At 43.4% G+C, this 24,157-nt stretch overlaps 1 protein-coding gene across 6 annotated transcripts in view; it reads left to right on the top strand.

Moving 5' to 3' along the window:
• PRORP (protein only RNase P catalytic subunit) overlaps positions 1 to 24,157 on the top strand; it is a 109,757-nt gene that overhangs the window by 81,825 nt on the left and 3,775 nt on the right. For 5 of the 6 annotated variants that reach the window (XM_075065509.1, XM_032762818.2, XM_032762815.2 and 2 more), the window contains 2 exons: positions 11,197 to 11,345; positions 13,724 to 13,919. In XM_075065509.1, coding sequence (XP_074921610.1) covers positions 11,197 to 11,345; positions 13,724 to 13,919 — 345 coding nt within the window. Of the gene's footprint in view, positions 1 to 11,196; positions 11,346 to 13,723; positions 13,920 to 24,157 lie in introns of those variants that run through there. The other variant, XM_075065510.1, reaches the window with a different exon arrangement.

Genomic DNA, 24,157 nt, shown 5'->3' on the forward strand with positions numbered 1-24,157 from the left:
AGAGTTAGCTGATCGCCATATTTGGGCCGGGAAGGAATTTCCTGCAGGGCAGATTGGCAGAAGCCCTGGGGGTTTTCACCTTCCTCTGCAGTGTGGGGCATGGGTCACTTGCTGGAAGTTCTCTGCACTTTGAAGTCTTTAAACCAGGGATCGGCAACCTTCAGAAATGGTGTCGTTTATTCACTCTAATTTAAGGTTTCGGATGCCAGTTAATACATTTTAACATTTTTAGACGGTCTCTTTCTATAAGTCCACAATATATAACTAAACTACTGTTGTATGTAAGGTAAATAAGGTTTTTAAAATGTTTAAGAAGCTTCATTTAAAATTAAATTAAAATGCAGAGCCCCCCAGACCGGTGGCCAGGACTTGGGCAGTCTGAGTGCCACTGAAAATCAGCTCGTGTGCTGCCTTCGGCACCCGTACCATAGGTTCCCTAACCCTGCTTTAAACCATGATTTGAGGACTTCAGTGGCTCAGACACAGGTTTGATACAGGAGTTGGTGGGTGAGATTCTGTGGCCTGCGTTGTGCAGGAGGTCAGACTAGATGATCATAATGGTCCTTTCTGACCTTAAAGTCTATGATTCTATGATTGCTGATTCCCTTGAGGCATCTAGCCTCTGATGCTGATCTCACTTACATAAGTACAGGAAGTGGGTGTCATCCCTTTAAATAGTCTGAGCTCTGTACTCTCCAGAAGCCATCAGAACCCTGAAAAGCAGCAGTGTATATATGTCGGGAGGTATTGCATGTTGTGTATACAGTAGATTCTGCTTTCTAGCAGCCCCTTATTTTGGCAATTAATTGATCTTTGACTATTAGTGGTAAATATGCTCAGTGGCCTGTGATGGGATGTTAGATGGGGTGGGATCTGAGTTACTACAGAGAATTCTTTCCTGGGTGTCTGGCTGGTGAGTCTTGTTCAGGGTTTAGCTGATCACCGTATTTGGGGTCGGGAAGGAATTTTCCTCCAGGGAAGATTCGCAAAAGCCCTGGGGGGTTTTCGCCTTCCTCTGCAGTGTGGGGCATGAGTCACTTGCTGGAGGTTTCTCTGCACCTTGAACTCTTTAAACCATGATTTGAGGACTTCCGTAACTCAGATATAGGTTGGGGGTTTATTACAGGGGTGGGTGAGATTCTGTGGCCTGCGTTGTGCAGGAGGTTGGACTAGACAATAATGGCCCCTTCTGACCTTAAAGTCTGTGACTCTGTGATCAGAGATCAGAATTGGGAGCAGCCTTGACATATTTATTTACTGTTTGGAAGACTAAGTGAACAGTTGGACCCAGATCCTGCAGTGACCTCTGCACAGGCAGATTCCTGTGGTTTAGTAGGGCTCCAGGCAGACACAGAGCTGCACTTACACAGAGCTCATCCAAGCCTAATTTAGAAAAATATTTTGAACTCCAGATTGTGTAAATTATTAGAAAATGCTGAAGTTAAGGAGAAATTCAAAAAGGCTCTACTTAAATTAAGGGATTGGGCAGTGAAAAATTTAAATGTAATTTTCATAAATGAGAACAAATGCATACAGGGAAGAAACTTTTAATATGATAGGCTGTGAACTAGCAGGATCCAGGGCTGGTGTAACCTATTAGGTGACCTAGGCGGTTGCCTAGGGTGCTAGGATTTGAGGGGTGGCATTTTCTTTGACGGCGACCGCAGCAGCAGATCTTCGGCCGCCCCAGTCGCCGCTGGCATTTAGGCAGAGGGAGCTGGGGCAGGGGGGCGTGGAGAGGGCCGCCTGCAGCAAGTAAAGGGGGGAGTGGCACGCAGGGGAACTCCCCGTCCTTGCTCCGCCTCCTCCTCGAGCACGCCATTGCTGCTTCACTTCTCCCACCTCCCAGGCTTGCGGCGCCAATCAGCTTAGGCGGAGCAGGGGTGAACTGGGACGGGGAGCTGCAGCATGGCTCCCTGGGCTGGGGGGAGCTGCCACGGGTGGGGGAGGGGGCATCTCAGGGCGAGGGGGGAGCTGCCGCGGGGGGGCGCCTCAGGCAGAGGGGGAAACTTCCACGGGGGGTGGGGGGCGAGCTCAAGGTGGGAGAGGCAGGGAGTTGCCGTAGGGCTTGGGGACGGGGGAGGATGCAAGGCAGAAGTTTTGCCTAGGGCGCGAAACATCCTTGCACTGGCCCTGGCAGGATCCTTTCAGAGATGAAATCCAGAATCTTCATAAATAGTTCAGTGAAAATGTCTGCCCAGTGCACGGCAGCACGTGGAAAGGAATAATGTTGCTTTGAAATATGTAAAAGGGAATAGAAAGTAAAAATGAATTAAATGATGACAGTTACAAAACAGATGTGTGCCTGTTCCTTAAGAACTGTGTTCATGTGCATGCAGAATATGTGTCTGTGGTTTTGAGTTCTTCTTTGCACTACCAGTGACTTGCTGTGTGAACATGGACAAATCTCTTTAACCTCTTCTTGCCTCATTTTCATCATCTGCAAAATGGAGATTATAATACCTATTTCTCAGGGATGTTGTGTGACTTTATTATTGAAAATTTGTAATATGCACTGAGATCCTCAAATTAATGGTATATTTATTTGTGTACATTATCATTGTTTTATTAATTTTATTCACCTCCCTTCAAGAAACAGAGATTGCAGATGTTCAGCAAAGCGCAAGCAAACTGGTTAAATGGCATGGTGCAGATTAACAACAGTTATTGTTTATGCCATCAGAAGCCATACACCTGAAGAGTATTCAACTAGGGGAAGGGTAATAAGTACTAGAATGAGAACAAACTAATGTAGGGTAGAATCAGCTGCGGGTCCAAGCACAAGCACTCCAGGCGTGTGCCTGGGGCAGCAAGCCATGGGGGAGCACCCTGCCGGTCCCTGCAAGGGCAGCAGTCAGGCAGCCTTCTGCGGCATGCCTGCAGGAGGTCTGCCAGTCCCACGGATTCGGCGGCAATTAGGCGGCGGGTATGCCGAAGCCGCAGGACCGGCAGACCTCCCACAGGCAAGCCACTGAATCCGCGGGACTGGGGACCTCCCGCAGGCATGCCGCTGAAGGCAACCTGACTACTGTGCTTGGGGTGGCAAAAAAGCTAGAGCTGCCTCTAGGTAGAATGAGAACTAACTGGTTCCTCCTCCTCCTTACCGTGTTCTCAATATGAGAACAAAGGATGCTGAATGAAACTAGAGGGCAGCACATATTTTAAAAAATAAGGAAACTTTTTATACAGCTTATTCTTCATGTGGGATTGAGTAACACGGAAATACATTCAGACAGGTAATTTAGTAGGATTTGTTGAGACTGGATAACACTTGTAATTATGCAAGCTAAGATGATGTAGGGAAAGCAATCCTAAATTTTCAGGGAATAAATTAAGTGCCTGTAAACGTCAGGAAGTATTTTTTCTCCATGGCAATGCACAATTAGTTGGCTGAATTACAGGATGCTTTCACCTTTCTTTGAAGCATCAGTTTCTGTTCACTGCTGGAGGTGGAATCCTAGATTTGATTGAATAACCTGTCAAAGGCACTCACTGGTCCTTACTGAGGTCAGTAAGGCTGTCAGGCTCAAGTTAACATGAAATGGTGTAGATGGAGAGGAGTTGATTATGAGAATTCTCAAGTGGCATGTGTGTATTTGTGCCATTTTTTTCAATTGTCTTCCAAAGACTTCCTGATGAACAAATTATCCATTTACATAGCTGATATTTGCACACTTAAGTGGTGTGGCAACCTTCATACAAATTCTGCTGCATGGAATCTTGTTACAGGAAGCACATTTGCGTTATGCAGTTACATGGAAGAGTAATTAGGAAACTTTATTTTTTAGATAACTGTTTGAATTATTTGACAGATCCAGAAAGGGTTTATTTGTGCCTTTTTAGGCAAGGAACTTCTGCTGCTCTTTCCTTGTTACTTGTGCTATAATCTGTTTTCTTTATGACTAAAAGTAGTTTGATGGCATGTCTGATGTCTTCCTTTCTTGAGAAACAGTCAGGCGTGGGAGTATACTCAGTTAGGAAATCCCCCAGCACAAGTGTTGTGACTATGTATAGACCACCAGAAATAAATGTACAAGTCTAAAATTACACACAAAGTACCCTTTAGTAAAGTAGCATCAAGAACAGATGAATTCAGGAGAGATCATGTTTTTTTTAAATAGCAAAAATGCATTATTCTAGGGTTCAGGCAACATTTTAATTTGTATGAATAAAGGTTAATTTTAAGGGAATGTGGAGAGTGGCGCTATTGCACATGAAGGATTTTTAATCTCTTCTTACGGTAATTCCACTTGATTTTCTTCTCATTTTAGTTAACTGTTAGTTTTTCCATTGCAAAACTGAAGCAATTTAATACTCACACCTCCAAAATATTTCCCCAAACACTTAAACTTTGTTTCTCTTATTCAGTGGAAGTAACTTCCACTTTAAAGTACAGAATCACTGGTGCCACTAAGATAGGAGCTGTGTTCTGTGGGAGCAGAAAGTCCAAATTACTAGCATTTACAATTTAGTCATGTTCTTTATGATTTTTAAACACTTAAGGGCAGGGATCTACCTTCCCTAAGCCTTGTATACATTCAGGTGTAGCCCCAATTCAACAGTCTTTGGCCATTGTAAACATGGACTTGGAAGGTTTTGCTCTGATTGAGTTTATCAAGTTTTATTCCTACTTCAAGCAGGAGCAAACCCCAATACGTTCCATCATTGCAAATGCTGACACACTGAGGTCTTATCTGTACTACCAGGGTATGTCGACCTAAGTTACGCTACTCCAGCTATGTCAATAACGTAGCTGGAGTTGACATAGCTTAGGTCAACTTACTGCAGTGTCTACACCGCGCTACATCAATTGGAGATGCTCTCCCATCGACTTACCTTACTCCTCTCATTCCAGTGGAGTACTGGAGTTGACCGAAGAGCATTCTGCGGTCAATTTAGCGGGTCTTCACTAGAGCCACTAAATCAACCCCCGCTGCATCGATCACAGCAGCATCTATCCTCGGTTAGTGTAGACATGGCCTTAGAGGCAGCACCGGAGTAGTTATCCTGATTGCAGAATTGAGGCCATATGTAGACTGGTCTTAGCACTGCCCCTTCTTTGGTGTCTCATTGTGACTACTGAAATCAGTTGAGGCACTCTTCCTGTCAGCAGGGGCGGCGAGTTGTATAGGCCTGTGGGGCCCATGCTCCACCAATATGAGAGCACAGGGGCCCTTCTCCACCAGAGTTCGGGGCTGGGTCTCTCCACTGGCAGCACAACAGGGGTAAGGCAGCTTCCTGCCTGCCTGCTCTGCTTTTGGAAGTGGCCAGTATGTTCCTGCTGCCCCTGGGGGGGAGCATGTCTCCACACACTGCTGCCATCCCAAGTTGCAGTCAATGGGAGCTGCAGGGACGGTGCCTGTGGGCAGCGGCGCATGGAGACCCCTCCAGCGCCACACCTAGGAGCTTCTGCTAGAGGGGTGTGCAGGTTTCTTTCAGGAGCCACCTGAGGTCAGCGCTGCACCCCTCACCCTCTCCTGCACCAAGCCCCAGCCCAGACTCTGCACCCTGCCCCCAAATTCGCTCCCAGAGCTTGCCCCCTGCATCCCCTCCTGTATCCCACCCCCTGCCCCAGCTTGCACCCTGCACCCTAACTCCCTCCCAGAGCCTGTCCCCTGCACCCCCTCCTGAACTCCAACCCCCTTCCCCAGCCTGCACTCCACAGCCTAACTCCCTCCCAGAGCCTGTCCCCTGCATCCCCTCCTGAACCCTAACCCTCTGCCCCAGCTCAGACCTCCATTCAAACTCCTTCCCAGAGCCCATCCCCTGCTCCTCATCCTGCACCCCTACCCCTGTGTTTGTGCGTGTGTGTGTGTGCGCACGCGCGCGGGGACGAAACTTGGACCCGTTCTGGGCATCACCAAAAATTATACAAACCTGTTAGCCCTTAGTTTTGAACTCGGTAGGGGGATCTGGTAGCTGGAAGTACTCCGTGGAGAGTCTATGACTGAATTTTTCAGGTCACCTCTTTTCAGCCAACCCCCTCCTAATCCATCAGAGTCCAATTTACATGGCTTAAAGGAACAGTGCAAAGCCGTGTACCTTTCCAGTGTAGCTTTCACATAGTTATTGATGCTTCAGCCAGGAAGATCCAATAAGAATCAAAAGGGTGGGATTTTCCACTCTTTGAAGATTGTACGTGTGTTTCTATTTTAAATTTTTAAATTTTGTACAGTGGCTAGATGCTGCAGTGGTGAGCATCAAATCTACAAATAACACAGGAACCTAGAGTCCAACAAATTCGTTTATCATAATCCTAAAATACTGCATCAAATCTTGGTCTTTCCTCATATAATATCTCAACGAAGACAGAGTAAGAACTTTGCGTAAGGTAGAGAGGTGGAATAAACTGACGAAAAAACTCAGGATTTGGGTTTTTTTCAAAGAGGTATAAAAATGTATGCCAAGTATTACTTTTACTATTAAGCAGGGAGACAAAAAACTGTAGCCACCCCTCTCCAGTATCAGATAAATGCCAACACCTTCATAGTTTCATTTTGGGGTCAGAAACAAAGATGATCATCAATCAGTCAAGATGCTTCAGTTTACAGGGGAAACTCCAGGAAACAGGAGAAGATAAATGTGACCTACAAAGGGTTTTTAAAATGGTCTTTTGCTCCTCATGATGTATAAAGACAACCTGAAAGTTGGGTGTTTGGGTTTGGGGATTTTTTTGGAGAGGAGGGATGGTGAAAGGGTTTGATGGAGAAAATTTTAAAAAATGATTTTTTCATTAAAAGTCTGGTCTTGTTTTTTCAGGAAGCCTGTGTGAATGAGTAGAGAAAGTAGGATTATGACATCCCCTTGATACCAAGCAGGGTGAACCCTGGATAAGTACAAGAAGTTTTTTTATTCAGACTGCATAAAGGGTTGTCTGTACAAGTTAAAGTGGTGCAAACTCCTCTGTAGACAAACTTATTTCACTTTGAATGCTTTTCCTGAGTTTAGTTGAACCAGTTTCTTGTTGACCGAGGGCTGGTCTACAGACAAACTTACACCGAAATAATAAATTTGTTGTAATTTGCACCTTTTGTTATTTTGGTGCAAGTTCTGTGTGTGGGCACTCTGACTTCGGAGTAAAAGTAAATTTACTTTTAAATACTCTAAATTTACATGTGCAAGGTAAGCCAACATAACTTAGGTTTAAACTGTTTATGTGTGTCTGATATAACTCAATCAGTTTAAAATTACACTTTTATTTAAACCAGTAGAGCAGGCCTACGTTTAAGTGAGAAAGGAATTGACTTATGCTAAATCAAAATAAGACACTTGTATTTCAAAATAAGAATGTCCATACATAAACTTCAGAAACAAAATATTAGATGTTAATTAAAACCAGTTTAGTTATTTGGGTGGCAGTTTGTGTGTGGGCCAAACCTAAGATTTGATAGTCTTAAGTCAAAAAACAAGCTAGGGGGAAAAATCAAACAACTCCACATCCCAACCTTTCAGTCGTCTTGTACATTTAGAAAAAAAAAGCAAAAAGAAAACACAAGTCCATTTCTTTTTTCTCTTTAGGTCACTTTTAAGAATATGCTAGTTACATCAACTATAGAATCGCTACTGTACCGTTATCAAAAATGGAAAATTTGCTGTCTAGGATTACTCAGAAAATCTCTCTGCCATTCTCAGCCCACTGTGTGATGCTTTACCCAAAGTGAGATTTCATTTCCTGAAAGTCATTGCATGCAGTTAATTCTACTACGTGGAAATACTTTGAACACAATGTTTTATTAAAGCAATATAGCCTTGCCCTGAAGAATTCATTATTTTAAAAAAAGGTTTTTGTGCATAATGAAAAGGCTGTGTGAACTGGTTAGTTAGGTGGGATTATGGTAAATAGGCATTTGAGTGGAAACGATGTAAATGGCAAAAAGAAGAGTTGTATCTTCCTTTAAACTTTTGGCCTGAAATTTAAAAATTTCAAGTAGTATAAATCAGTACATTGGAGTAGCATTGACTTACAGCAGCTTAGGATCTGGCTCTACATGTTGTAACAATCAATTTTTAGAAAACCGCCAAAAATATTTCCATTAAGATTTTTAATTTCTGTGGAAACAGTTTTAAGAAACCAAACATGTTCTCCTTCAGAGTTTGCATCCCAAACATTGCAGCCCCTGGCCTGCGCTGGAGAGTGAAAGTGACTATAAAAAAGTGAAACAGACCAATCAATTATCCCTGTACAGTTGAAATATGCAAAAAGTAAACAACATAAATAGTGAGAAAATATAATTGAACTTTAAAATTATTTCAGCTCTAATGTGTTATTAGGAACATAGATAAGGAAATTTGTTATTTAAAAATATATGTAATCTGACAGGTTTTAGAGTGGTAGCTGTGTTAGTCTATATCAGCAAAAGGAACGAGGAGTACTTGTGGCACCTTAGAGACTAACAAATTTATTTGAGCTTAAGCTTTATTGGGCTAAAACTCACTTCATTGGATGCATGCAGACGCAAATACAGTAGGAACGTGTATATATACACAGAGAACATGAAAAAATGGATGTTGCCATACCAACTATAACGAGAGTTATCAATTAAGGTGGGCTATTATCAACAGGAGAAAAAAAACTTTTGTAGTGATAATCAGGATGGCCCATTTCCAACAGTCGACAAGAAGGAGCGAGTAACAGTAGGGGAAAAAATTAGCGTGAAGAAATAGTTTTTACTTTGTGTAACGACCCATCCACTCCCAGTCTTTATTCAAGTCTAATTTAATGGTGTCCAGTTTGCAAATTAATTCCAATTCTGCAGTTTCTCACTGGAGTCTGTTTTTGAAGTTTTTTTTGTTGGAGCATTGCGACTTTGAGGTCTGTAATTGAGTGACCTGGGAGGTTGAAGTGTTCTCCAGCTGGTTTTTGAATGTTATAATTCTTGACGTCTGATTTGTGTCCATTTATTCTTTTGCATAGAGACTGTGCAGTTTGTCCAATGTACATGGCAAAGGAGCATTGCTGGCACATGATGGCATATATCACATTGGTAGATGTGCAGGTGAACGATAGTTTGGCTAATGTGATTAAGTCCTATGATGGTGTCCTCTGAATAGATATGTGGACAGAGTTGGCGTCAGGCTTTGTTGGATGAGAGCTAAGGAATCATTGTTCTAAGTCAGCTATAAACCCAGGAACCTATCCTTGCAACAAAGAGAGAGAGAGAGCATGTCAGACAACTTACTTTATCTGCCATTTTATAGGCTAAAACCATATTATTTAGTTATTGTCTAGCCATATTATGAGCTATTTCTTTTAAGCAGAGGAAAGTAGACCCCATGTGTGTAAAGAAATGTTGGATGTCTAGCATGATCTCCTGCAAATGGCAGCAAACTCTGTCAGTCACTAGTAAACTCCAGTGCTCCGCTCCAGCACCGAGACCACCTAGGCCCAGCTTTAAACTTGGGCTTGTCTGCACTTACAGAGCTGCACCAGTGCAGCTGTGCTACTGTAGTGCTTTGTGAAGACACTACCTGTGCCAATGGGAAAGCCTCACCTGATGGCGTAGGTAGTCCACCTCCCCGAGATGCAGTAGCTATGGCAATGGGAGAAGCCCTCTCATTGACATAGCACTGTCTACACCAGGAGTTAGGTTGGTATAACTGCATCACTCAGGGGTGTGGGTACCAACGCAGTTATACTGACATAAGTTTGTAGTCTAGACCAAGGCTCAGTGTACAGAGCCTTCACCCCCATCATTCCAGTATTATAGCAGCAGCAGCTAGGAGAGCCAGCAGACAATAAACCATAAAACATTTTTGGCTCCCTTTCCCACTCCTGTGGCTATTAAGTAAACCCTGTCTTTTTCCTATGGCAAAGGAGCCTGTTGAAGACAGTCACAAAGAGGAGGAGAGGGTGGGAGAAGAAACAAGGGAGAGGAAGGGCAGGGGAGAAGGCTAGGGAGTCAGCAGTGATAGAGGAAAAAATACTAACAGACTATGGAGGCAATAGCAATAAAGAATTAGGGAGCTCTCTTTGCTAAAGCGTTCGTATGTATAGTCCCCAGGCAATGTATTGCAATCTCAGGAACTAATTTTCCTCCTTTTTTGGGCAATATGGTAATGCTATTAATTTGCAGTCAATCCATATGTGTGTTCAGTGTACTTAAAGGGTTAGGTTCTGCACCCTGTCCGATCTCTGCCTGGGTGCAATGGAGAGGGAAGACCACAGGGAGCCAGTTGTGGCTCCCTGATCCTCAGTGACCTGGCCCCAGCACAAGTTAGAATGGCACAGGTGCAGTTCTAACTTGCACCTTTGGTCCCTCAATGGAGAATCTAGCATAGTGATGACTTTTACCACCCTGGAATATTGATTCATGCATTGGTTGATACTGGTTTTAATGATGCTTTCATCAACCCCTTCATACTTCTATAGCAGGGGTAGGCAACCTATGGCATGCGTGCCGAAGGCGGCACGCAAGCTGATTTTCAGTGACACTCACACTACCTGGGTCCTGGCCAGCGGTCCAGGGGGCTCTGCATTTTAATTTAATTTTAAGTGAAGCTTCCTAAACATTTTAAAAACCTTATTTACTTTACAGACAACAATAGTTTAGTTATATATTATAGACTTATAGAAAGAAACCTTCTAAAAACATTAAAATTTATTACTGGTACGCAAAACCTTAAATTAGAGTGAATAAATGAAGACTCGGCACAGCACTTCTGAAAGGTTGCTGACCCGTTTTATAGTCCCTCTTGCTGTTTTAGAGCAGTATCGATCAATTATACTTTTGCAACCACTGTAGTAGGTGGTGCTACTGGAGCAGCATTGGCTAAATAATCAAGCCTTCCTCACTTCCTTGACTAAGCTCAAGGGCTTCACCTCAGCACCGTTCCCGGTGCGAGAATCCCAAGGTGATTCAAGTCTTCCATTTGACTCTTACCTGTTGAGCTGTCCAGGGAGCTCTGCATCAATTCCCATGTATTAATTACAAGAATGTTGCAGAAGTTTAAAGCAATACATTTTTCTTTTTATGTATGTGTTTGAGAATTGACACTTTTTAACAGGTTAGGTAATTTTTTTTATACTTAAAAATGAGTGTTTCCTACCTACTGCTGACCCTAGGAAAGATTCCTGGGAGACTGTCCAGGGAAATGATAGGAATCCCTTGACTAAAGACATAGAGGAGAAAATATATTTCCTGTCATTCTTTTTTTTACAGCTAAAATAGTCTGTGCTTTTGCTTTTGTTTCCTGCAGCTACTTGATGTTGTCTTCCACCTGGCACAGCAGAATCTGCGGTTGCTCGTGCTGGGCCGCAAACACATGCTGACTGGGTCTCATGGCTGGAAAAGGCACATTTTGGCTGCTATGCAGAAGAAAGCAGATTTCTTCTTTGCTGAAAATGTGTAAGTATTGAAGAAGATGATTCAATATACTGGCGGTCAAAACTAGATTCATTTTTATTTTTAATTACTTAAACCATCTAATTTTGTGACTTACTACAATACTATTTATTATTAAGCACTGACAATGCTCAGCCTTATATATGCAAAAGAGAACAACATATTCCTTGCTCCATGGAGTTTACAGTCTAAATGGACAGAGAAAACAGATTAAAAATTGTGCTAAAATACAGAACTCTAATAATGTAGAGTCTTAGGATATGTCTGTACAATAAAAGACCCGCATCTGGCCCTGGTCAGCCAGCTCAGGCTGTGGGGCAAAAAATTGCTGTGTAGCTATTCCGGCTCAGGTTTGAGCCCAGGCTCTGGGACCCTCACCCCTCATGGAGTCCCAAAGCTCAGGCTCCAGCCTGAGCCTGAATGTCTGTACAGCAATTTTACAGCCACACAGTCCAAGTGCAGAGAGCCCAAGTCAGTTGATTTGGGCCAGTCACGAGTGTTTGAGTGCTGTGTAGATGTAATTGTATGTATATTGACACCTATATGGATCATCAGCAGGGTAGGAACCTTTAGATCCACAGGTAGACCCCTGCCAATTGAGCTAACAGATTAACTGATAGTATAGATTGTCATCCTATATGTCAGTGTGGTATTCAACCTTTTTCATTTATGGATCCCTAAAAAATTTTGAATGGTGGTACGGACCCCTTTGGAAATCTTAGGCATAGTCTGTGGACCACCAGGGGTCCACGGACCACCAGTTGAAAACCACTGCTCTATGTGGACCAATACTAGAAAGGATGAGATGCACATTTTGCCAAATATTTCTTGACAGCAGAGGAATTTTGAGAGTGGGGAACCTTGAGTTTTACTCCAGGTTCTGGAAAGGGAAGAGTTTTTGAAAAATCTTAGTTCACACATGCTCCGTAGAGACTTGTTAGAGTTTGGCAGCTAAGTGTAGATGGAATCTACAGAGAATTTAGCTAAGATTTTTTTCAAAAGCTCATCACTTGGCCAAATGGGGTTGTTTTTCATGGGAACAGGAAAAGGCACATCCCCGGCACAAAGATTCCCCTGTCCACCATGCTGAATTTAAGTCCCTGCTCCAGTTCAGAGGTGCTAGAGAGCTTCTTGGCAAAATGGTTGTAATAATTTTTAACGTGGGCAAAACTGCATTTTTTCTTAATCTTCTCAGAAGCATGTAAACCAATTTTGTTGAAACTTAAAAAAAAAAAAAACAACAGACAAACAAAAAAACCACACTATCCAGCCTGAGCAGAAACCCAGCATGGAAAATTTCAAACTGAATGGTTAAAGTTTGGCAAAGTTGTAAGCAACTGAAAACAGAATCTTGTAATGCACAGTGTTAACTATAGATACACCTGCTGGCTCCACTTATAATAAATGTGCAGCAGTTCTTCTGACTTACCTATTTTTAGATCCTTGGATGGAAAGTACTGTAGAATTGCAGAGCTGTTGTTATGTAATGGGGCTTTTCTCAGGGAGGGATAAAAAGTTTAACAAAACCATTAATGTCCCCTCCCCATCCCACATCCGTCTCATTTCAATGAAGATGAAGTCGAGTATATTCTCTGAAAAAGTCTTCACGTTTTTTGGGAATGAACCCACCCACAAATCTATGAATCAGAGTTACACTGTGTTATGCATGACACTAGAGCAGGGGTAGGCAACCTATGGCACACGTGCTGATTTTCAGTGGCACTCACACTGCCCAAGTCCTGGCCATCAGTCCGGGGGTCTCTGCATTTTAATTTAATTTGAAATGAAGCTTCTTAAACATTTAAAAAACCTTATTTACTTTACAGACAACAATAGTTTAGTTATATATTATAGACTTATAGAAAGAGACCTTCTAAAAGTGTTAAAATATATTACTGGCACGCGAAACCTTAAATTAGAGTAAATAAATGAAGACTCGGCACACCACTTCTGAAAGGTTGACGACCCCAGCACTAGAGACACTATCAGATGCTTGCATGAAATTATTGATCTGTATGGATGCAGTACAGTTTTATGCAAGTGTGTGGGGCCCCTGAAAACACAATCTGACTATTAGTGCTTCTGTTCACAGTAGCAGTTTATTGTTAAATCATGTGGTAAGTTACCATTTTGTTTCTTGCTGTGTTGTAGTGGGAAGGAATACGTTCTTTCTACTAGGCAGCTAAATTTTAATTCCCCTCCGAACATTTGGATGCTTTGTGGTAAACAGGAAAAGTTCTTTGTTTTAACAGAGAGCTTAGTGGTGATGGGAATTTGCATTAATGATGATGAATAAAATTCAGCTGAATGCTTGATTCATTTCCTGCATCCTTTTAGTGCCCATGAGTGACGTCCATCTTTACTCTTTGTGGTTTATTTAGGTCAGAAGATGACCCCTTCCTATTATATGCCACTCTTCACTCAGGAAGTCATTGTAAGTTTCTTACTAGAGACCTCCTGCGAGATCACAAGGCTTGTCTTCCCGACAATCTTACTCGGTATCTGTTCTTTAAGTGGCAGCGTGGACACCAAATGGTGCTTTCCCACTACTGGCCAGGAAAGAGAATAAAATTTCAGGTAAGTTCTCTGTTCTCTTCAGAAAACATACAGAACATACTCATTAAATGCATAAAATATAAGCCACAACTAATAAAAAAATGTAGAAAAAATTCCTATTGAGACCTAAGGGCAGAATTTGTATGGATGAGCACATAAGAGGCAGTGTGCTCAAAACTCCAGTTTCACTCTCAAATAGCACTTTTGCTCACAAAATGTGTGATTTGCCATTGTAGGCAAGAGGACTGATTAATAGACAAGAAAGTGACACTTCAAGGGCATAAACATCTGCTCACCTGCACAGTTACATGTTTGCCTTTACAGACCTTTTGGGTAAAATGTATCATAGGTGGACATACTTGAAAATTTTACCCTGAGGGTATGTCTGCACTGCAATGTAAGTGCACCATTAGTGGGACTCAAGTCAGCTGACCTGTGTTAGGGACTCTCATAACTGTAAAGGGAAGGGAACAGCCCTCCTGTGTACAATACTATAAAATCCCTCATGGCCAGAGACACCAAAATCCTTTTACCTGTAAAGGGTTAAGAAGCTCAGGAAACCTGGCTGACACCTGACCCAAAGGACCAATAAGGGGACAAGATACTTTCAAACCTTGGTGGGGGGAAGTCTTTTGTTTGTGCTTTGTTTTGGGGGTTGTTCACTCTTGGGACTAAGAGGGACCAGACATCAATCCAGGCTCTCCAGATCTTCCTGAACCAATCTCTCATATTTCAAACTTGTAAGTAACAGCCAGGCAAGGCATGTTAGTCTTATTTTTGTTTTCTCAACTTGTAAATGTTCCTTTTTCTGGCTGCTTGCTCACAGCTTGAAGCCTTCTCTTAACAAAGTCTCGTTAAAAAAACTTTTAACACTTCGCCTTCAGGCTGCTTTCTAAGCAGCTAGAAAGGAGAAAAAAAATCCTACTGGCTTTTGGTTTAAAATGATCCCACCGCTCTGCCACCATGTTAAGGTTCCTCCCCCACTCTGAACTTTAGGGTACAGATGTGGGGACCTGCATAAACACTTCTAAGCTTAACTACCAGCTTAGATCTGGTTTTGCTGCCACCATCCAGATTCCTCAGTCTGGAACACCCCCTTTCCTCCCAAAACCTTCCCCTCCCTGGGTAGCCTTGAGAGACTTTTTCACCAGTTCCCTGAATGAAACACCGATCCAACCCCTTGATCTTAACACAAGGAGAATTTCAAACCCCCCCCTTTCCCCACCAATTCCTGGTGAGTCCAGATCCAATCCCCTTGGATCTTAAAACAAGGAAAAATCAGGTTCTTAAAAAAAAGCTTTTAATTAAAAATCACTCTGAAAATCAGGATGAAAATACTTACAGGTAATTGGATTCATTAGCCAGGAACCCCTCTAGCCTTGGTTCAAAAGTTACAGCAAACAGAGGTAAAATCCTCAGCAGAAAGGAAACAAACAAAAGACTTCCCCCACAAGATTTGAAAGTAGTCTTGTCCTTATGGCTTTGGGTCAGGTGTCAGCCAGGTTTCCTGAGCTTCTTAACCCTTTACAGGTAAAAGGATTTTGGTGTCTCTGGCCATGAGGGATTTTATAGTATTGTACACAAGAGGGCTGTTCCCTTCCCTTTATAGTTATAACAGGTACTCATGGGCTTGAGTGTCTACATTATATTTTAACCCTTTCTTAAGACTTTTCTAATCTTTGCTCAAACATAGAGCTCTGGTGTCCACACTGCAGGGCGCAGACCCAAGTCAGCCCTAGTAAAGTAAACTGTATCCCAGAATCCCTAGTGCCCCCCACCCCTGAAATGTCGCGACTCTAGGCCTAGGACCATGGTGTACTGTGGAAAAACTTTACTGCCCACCCTGCACATTGCCAGGAAGCAGCTCATTTTGCAAAAGTCTTGACTGGTTCGTTCTCCATTGCAAACCCAGGAGGCTCTCTGATAGCGTACTTGCAGACCATTGATCAGAAGAGAATGGGTTAACAGTGACCTCAGCTGCTGCCATTTGCAAAGGAGGGGATGGGTTGCATTTTCAATAGAGTGGATTGAAGATTCTTGGGACAGAGAGGGCTTATCCTGTGGAATTGTGGGATACTTCCAGCTGACTCCTGGGACCTGAGTCAAATGGTGTCTACACTGCAAAGCAAGAGGGCTTGAATCCTGGTTCCCAACTCACCTTGAGCTCGGACCCTCTAGACCTGCAGGGTCCTGGGACCCTGGATTAGTGCAATTGCAATGTACACACAAGGGGAATTAGGCTTGAACCTAGGCTCAAGACTGGGCTTACACTGCAGTGTAGACATACACTTATAGCCCTTCATATTTGGCTTCCAAATTCTGCTTTTTTTTTTGCATCTGTTATAAGCATAAAAACAGATCATTCCCCTCTTCAGTTCTTCTGTAAAGTGTGTATTTTTAATCCCAAAATAGAATGCATTTTTTATTCCCTTTTAAAGACGTGTTCACAGACAAATATAGGTATTCAGTGCAGCAATGAATGTTCTTAGCAGGTAAGTTCACAGATAAGTATTGGTGCAGTAAAGAGATACATTGTGTTAGTCAGGTATGCAATCAGTATACAGCTAAAGGTGTGATGACCTTCTGAGCATAGTATGCGTAGTTTTGGCTGGAGGAAGTCACTTGCTGTTTCTTGGTGAGACCAATAATAGAATACTGCATACAGTTACGGTGTCTACAGTTTTAAAAGAATGTTGAAAAATTGTGAGAATGCAGTAAAGAGCCACAAAACAAATCCAAGGGCTGGAGAAAATGCCTCTCATTGAGAGAATTAAAAAGCTTAATCTGTTTTATTTATCAAAAGAAGAGAGGTGACTTGATTACAGTATGTAAGTAACTTCACGGACAGAAAATACCAACTACTGAAGTGCTCTTTAATCTAGCAGAGATAGGCATAATTAGAACCAAGGACTGAAGTTAAAACCGGACAATTCAACTTAGAAATAAGGCGCACATTTTTAAAGAGTTAGGGTTGATTAACCCGTGGAACAAACTACTAAGGACATTGGTGGATTCTCTATCTCAGGGGTTGGCAACCTTCAGCACGCAGCACATCAGGGTAATACGCTGGCAGGCCTTGAGACATTTTCTTTACATTGACCATCTGGAGGCACGGCCCTCCACAGCTCCCAGTGGCCGCAGTTCGCCACTTTCTGCAGATCCCATTGGCCAGGAACAGCGAACCACAGCCAATTGGAGCTGCAGGGGTCCATGCCTTCAGACAGTCAATGTAAACAAAATGTCTTACAGCCCGTCAGCAGATTGTCCTGATGGGCCTCATGCCGAAGGTTGCCGACCCCTTTTCTATCTCTTCATGTCTTCATATCAAGATCAAATATTTAAAGGTACGCAAACCAGAAAGATTCTGTGTAGAGAAAAAATATTGAGATGAGTCATGGTCCAATGAAAAAGATCAAGTAAACAGTAGAAATCTTGAAGTCAACAAAGAGATTCCTGTGGTGGTGCTTTTTGAGTTCAACAGAATATAGTTAGAGAAGAATACTAAGACTCTCTACTCAGACCCTATGCCATATGTGGACTTTCTGCTCAGACCCTATGCCATCAGCACTCCCAGCTATCTCCGTGACACCACTGATTTCCTGAGGAAACTACAATGCATTGGTGACCTTCCAGAAAACACCATCCTAGCCACCATGGACGTAGAGGCTCTCTACACGAACATCCCACACACAGATGGAATACAAGCTGTCAGGAACAGTATCCCTGATGATGCGAGAGGACTCCACAGTCCCCAGCCCTCTCCTCCCCAGCTAGCAGCGAGCGCGGTCCGGGAGAGGGGTCCCCCTCACCTCCCACCCCAGCAGACATTCACCATCACCATCACTGGCATTGTTACTCCTAGGGCGGGCCCTCTCAGGTCCAGAGCCTCCTCGCCTCTGCTGTGATGGGTGCGGGAGCAGGGGGAGGGTAAGGCTGCCATAACGTGGTGCCTCCTCTTCCTTCCTCCCTCCACAGCAGAGCTGCGCATTCACCTCAGCCTGCTGCCAGCACCACCCCCTTTGTAGCTCAGCGGCTGGTGAGGGCACAGCACAGAGCCGGCAGGCAGCTGCTTGCTGCTCAGGGCACAGCAGGCCTGGGGATGTACGTAGGGGGGCAGCAGGCAGGGCCGGCGAGAACCCTCCGGGAGAGGCACGCGGGTGCAGCAGGGCGGGTGTGAATGCTCCAAGTGAGGCACGTGGGTGGCATGTGCGGTGCTTGGAAGCACTTGCCCTGAACGTTGATGAGCTGGGCCCCCAGGCCCTGAATTTGCTGGAGCACGGGCACCACGGGCCATATAACTCCCACCACTGGTCGTTCCCAATACAAGCATTTCATAAACAGCCTTGAAGACAGTCGCAATAGGTTGACATTAATCCAAACTTGAGCAAATGGCTCAGGACAGGACTCTGACAAGATCAGCATGGCATTCAGTTTCGAGTGGTTCGACAGAATCATGCCATATAGAACCTTGTATCTTCAAACATCATGGGATACAGACTTCCTTGCCATAGGTATAGTGGACTCTGTAATTCAGGGTTGGTCAGTCATACGCGTAGCACAGATGAGATTTGTGGATAACATTGTCATTTCATTGCCAGCAATAACTACCAGTCTCAGCTCAAGCTAGCACCTTTAAAATAGCAGTTGTAGCCACAGTTGCAAGGCAACAGCTCAGGGCTAACCACCTAAGTACAATGCCACCTAACCCCTGTAGTCAGGGACTAGCCCAAGCAGCATCTGTTCCTGTCCCTGCGCCACACTGCTACTAGGTGCTGCAGTGTCTGTCCACCCCCTTGGAATTACACTTCCAGCTGCCATGTAGGCATACACTTAGTGCTAATGAATGACAAACGGATCTTTCCTGGAGATTGAAATCTATTTAAATAAACAGTAGGATCAGTTTCAAGGCTTCCTCATGGGCTTGTCCTGCCCTTCTAAGTTTAGAATCTTAAACAATGGGACTTTCATCCTTCCTACATATAAAAACTTCTTAACAAAATTTTATACGAGTCCTGCGGTGGGGCAAATGGGGAAGAGGTGGTGGGGTATGAGGGAGAAGAGAGCATTGGGAGAAAGGGGATGGTGATTACGCAAGCGGAGGTGGAGGTGGGAGAGAGACTGGGGCAGGGAAATCTCGGAGTGAGAGGAAGAGGATTGTGGAGTGACAGTGGGCGAGGGAGAAGGAGGATGGGGCAGGACGTGGGGAGGTGAAGAAGCAGTGGGGAAAAGGGAAATGGATGGGGAGGAAAGCAGCAGCGGAAGCCCTCTTGTTAAGCAGGCCAATAGACCCCTACTCCGAAAGCCTCACCTCCCTGCACCTGGACCACCCTAAGCCCCCACAACTCAGACTCCCACACCCACTGGCCCCAACCAAACTGCACCCAGACCCCCCCCACTAGTCCTCCCCAACTAATGCCTCCGCACCGAGCTGAAAACCACCTTCAACTGGACCCCCTGCCAGATCCCATTGCCTCTGCACCCAGACCCGTCATCAGCCCGTTACTCCAGATCCCCCACTGAGCTCCCCACCCAGATTGTCCCACACCAGAACCTTTCTCACCCCCACCTGAATCCCCCACTAAGCCTCTCCACACTTAGATTTCCTGCTGGGTTAACCTGCCTATCCACACCTAGCATGCATGGTGAAGAGGGCAGGACCAGGGTGTTTCTGGGGGGCAGGTCTGGCCTGGCCCTTGCCACTGTGTTCAGGGTCCAGTGCAGCTTCATCCAGTCTCTGTCCTGGGAGAGGAGGGGCTGCATGTGATCTTCCTTGTCTCTGTTGCCAGTCAGGACCTCCTGCTGGGACCTCCACATTTATTTATTGACACATACAATTTGCAAATTTTAAATATTTGTGCACAGATCTTTTATTTTTTTTGGCACAGGTTCCCTCAAAGTATATTACGTGGTACAAACCCAAAGCTTCCGAATCTTTTGTAAGAAAATTGTCTTTGCTGGTAGATCATTTTATTTTGGTCCTGTAGATTTAATTTTCAGTTAGTTCCTTTGATTTCCCTTTAAATATTCAGTACAAATGTTATGACAGTATCTCTTAATTTTTATTTTTAACATTAAGTTTTTTTGGAATCCCACCCATTCCAACTGCTGTAGCTGTCCAGCATGGAGCTGTATGTTTATATGAGCTGTCACCTCTAAGTCAATCATTATCCAAGTTCCCAAATAAATCTGTACGAGAGATATCAAGTGAAGACGATAGTTGTGCTTAATGCTGTGAGGCTTCTATGGGTTAACCAGCTTCAGTCACTTCAGTGAGGGTGAACTGCAAAGATTGGGGCAGACAGTCCCCATAAAACTGTGGTCCTACAATGCTTAGTCCTTTGCAATAAAATTGTGAAGTTAGCCTTCTCCCTTGAACAGTAAGAGCTTGGGGCAAAATAAGGCCAATATGAATCGCTGATTGAGAACCTGAAATTTTTGACAACTTGCCTGTTGCAGAGATATACCTTGTCATGTATACAAAAATACCATATGCGTGGGTCTGCCATTACAGTCTGATGTCACCAGCTCTCTCGCTGATCTGACTGCATTAAAATGCATTTTTCAGAAAACAGGTTCAAAATGGTGGTGCCATCGGGGCATACAAGCCAAAGTAGCCCCCACGAAAAGAGCAGTTCTTTAACTGGAGGAAAAACTCTGACATTTGATCCCTCCGAAACTTCACAGTTGGTGTGAAGAAACTGTATGCAGATGATTGTTTGCCAAAAAAGCAGCTAGGTAAATTCTTGATCAAGTTTAAAACAAGAATTCTTGTTCCCCTCTAAACACTATTTGTAATAATCTATGTAACAAAGTATGCCTGTAAGATATCATTTGAAGACTCATAATTTGCTGGTCGCTCATGCTGATAAAACATGTATTTTCCTATTTCCAAATTCCCACAGCCTACTCAAACAGAAGTTGACAGATAAGTCTGTCCTAAAACAAAGGAAATGAGTGCTCTGCTTAATTTGCATTTAGAATAAACCAGAGTCATCAAGCAAGGGAGCAAGAAAGTTCAAAGAGGAGAGAAGCCAGCAGGGAACATCCTTCCTCACAGACTTTGTTTCCTGTGCCTAGCTGGAAATGTTGTTCAAGGAGAGGGGGACTTGAAACTATAAAAGAGTTACAAAAACACCCCCCCACCCATCGTATTCCACTTGACGTGACAAAGGAACTTTGTTGGACTCTGGTGGCTTTGGATCATAAGACTGCTAAAGCATATAATGGAAAGGTTTGGCTTGCATCTGCTATAGTTTATGAAGTGGTATTAGTAACATCTATTATTTTTCTTTAACTATTACTGACCATGCTTCATTATGTACTCACTTAAAATCTCTCTCCTGTAGTTAATAACTTGTTTTTACTGTTATCTAATCCAGTGTATTTAAAGTGAAGTGTCTGATAACTATGAATAATAATTTGGCATATTATTTTGCAAAGGAATAACAGGACTTAATAAACTGTGTAGCGTCCAGGAGCGGGTCTGGGCAGTACAGGACATACATTCTGGTTTGGAAAATCTAAGACTGGGGAAGTGCAGTTAGACAACACCCACAGTACTAACCAAGGCTATTGAAAGCCAGAGTGTAGTTGTATGGCAGGCTGCAGTTACACACGACATTCAGGGTTGTGGCTTGCATGCTGGAAAACTGTTTGTGAGTGGCCCAGGTGGAGCTACGTCATGTGGTTAAAGACCTATCAGTTTCCTTTATACTGCAAACTTGACAGTGATATTTTTTTCAGATCCTTCCACAAGACTAATATTGCATTGCACCTGACTTCTTGATATAAGGATGTAGATGAAAAAACAGGATTCACAACTGTCAGAACAAATAGTAAAATAATGATAATTGGTTACAACACTTTTTCTGTAATTTATTACCACTTTTGCTGTTTTTAATTAACTCAAGTTCTATGAGGCTATACAAAATTCAACTGTGTCATATTTATTGCCACAGTGAAATCCCCAAATTGATCAATTTTTTATTTAAAAAACAACTATTATTTTAAACTAAGAAAGAATTTCAAGATTTTATATCTTTGAAATTAGAGCTAAATTTTATTAGGAGTCTGGACATCCTAGTGCTTATCCCTTATCACCTTCATCCAATAAATCTTAATAAATGGTCTACAACAAATCTCTTATTTACTCAGGGCCAAAATGAACTCTGACTTCAAATGGAGTTACAAGCAGCGTATGATTTGGTGACTATGGTTACTGAACATTTCATCAGCTGCAGGTTCATATTTGTGATTGTATTAATTCCAGACTGTTGCATCATCACTGGCTTCTGCCTGTTAGGCAAACAGCTAGCAAACAATTGTAGTTTAGTTTTGTAAAACTGCATTCTTTATTATTTCCGTTGAGGCCAAGCATTTGTGGCCCTTTCATAGATATCTTTCCACCAGCTGTTCATCATAGGAAATTGCAAGTGTCAGCAGTAGTCTGTACCACAGTTCATAAGTAAGATAGGCTGTGGGTTAAAGACAAGAAAAAATGTTAATTGATTTTTGATCAATGGAAAAATTTTGTAATACTAGCAAACATTCCTGTTTGTCTCAGGTAGTAATCAGTGGAAAGCTGTTGGATTGGTTTTGCAGAACAGCAAACACAAAAGCAGAGCATTAAAGTAAATAGATAAGTGTTCTGACTGCAAGCAACACTGTGATATTTCTGTTCATAACCTTGCACCCAACCACCTATAGAAGTGTATTAAATTCTCAGTTATTAAATATACAAAATGTTAACAGAGGTCCTAGTAAACAGCAAGAATCCTGTGGCACCTTATGCCTAACAAGACGTTTTGGAGCCACGAGCTTTCGTGGGTGAATACCCACTTCGTCAGATGGAATGTAGTGGAAATTTCCAGGGGCAGGTATAATATGCAGCAAGCTAGATAATGAGGTTAGGTTCAATCAGGGAGGGATGAGGCCTGGTTCTAGCAATTGAGGTTGAAACAAGGAGGAGAAACTGGTTTGTAGTTGGCAGCCATTTACAGTTTGTTTTTAATCCTGAACTGATGGTGTCATTTGCAGATGAACTGGGAAGCTCAGCAGTTTCTCTTGAGGCTGGTCCTTGAAGTTTTTTTGTCCCAGGATGCACCTTAGGTCTCTATAGTGTGGCCAGGAGGCTTGAAGTGTTTTCCTACAGGTTTTTGTATATTGCCATTCCTGATATCTGATTTGTTGTCCGTTTATCCTTTTACGTAGCGACTGCCGTTTGGCCGATGTTACATAGCAGAGGGGCGATTGCTGGCATATGATGGCATTATTACATTGGTGGACGTGCAGGGTGTCAGAGTGAAGAACGGTTGATGGTTATGGCTATTGGTTAGAGTCCTGTTGATGGTGTTCGCTTGGTAGTTATGTGGGCAGGTGGCATCGAGTTTGTGTGCTTGGATGGTCCTGAGCTAGAGTTTACTATGGTCGGTGTGCAGTTACTGTGAGAATATGTTTCAGGTTGCGCGGTTGCCTGGTGGGCGAGGACTGCTCCTGCCAACCCAAGGCCTGTGAACGTTTGTGGGATCGTTGTCCAGCATGGGTTGTAAATCCCTGAATGATGCGTTGGGGGTGGGTTTTAGACTGGGGCTGTAGTGTGGCCAGTGGGTCTGTGGTTCTTCTTGTTTTTGTCTTGCAGTAGGAGGCTTCTAGGTACAACGTCTGGCTTCTGTTGTTCTGTTTCCTTATTTCCATCGTTGCGGGTATTGTTATTTTTGAGAATGCTTGCTGGAGATTTTGTAGGTGTTTGGTCTCTGTCTGGGGTTAGAGCGGCAGTGGTTGTTACCCTCAGTGCTTGGCTGAACAATGGATCATGTGATTGTGCCTGTGATGGAAGCTGGCAGGCATTGAAGTAGGCATTAAGCGGTCGGTAGGTTTTCGTTATAGGGGGTTAATGTGGACCATCACTTATTGCACCTGGTGTCTAGGAAGTGGCCTCAATGTGTAGATTTGGGTCCAGGTGAGGTTGATGGTGGGGTGGAAGGTTGTTGGAAATCGTGGTGGAATTTTTTCCAGAGTCTCCTTCCCATGGGTCAGGATGATGAAGATGTCATTCAATGTAGCACAGGATAGAGAAGGGGCGTGACGTGGACGAGAGCCGGGAGCGTTGTTTCCAGGTCTCGGCCATGATTATTGGCATATTTGTGGAACGTGGGTTGCCATAGCGGTGCCACTGTCTGGAGATATATTGTCATCAAATTGGAAATAGTTGTTGTGTGAGTATAAAGGCACAAGGCTCAGCAGCCAGTTGTATGGCATCA

The sequence above is a fragment of the Chelonoidis abingdonii genome, chromosome 4 (genome assembly GCF_003597395.2).
Source record: "Chelonoidis abingdonii isolate Lonesome George chromosome 4, CheloAbing_2.0, whole genome shotgun sequence".
In the NCBI taxonomy this organism is placed as follows: Eukaryota; Metazoa; Chordata; order Testudines; family Testudinidae; genus Chelonoidis; species Chelonoidis abingdonii.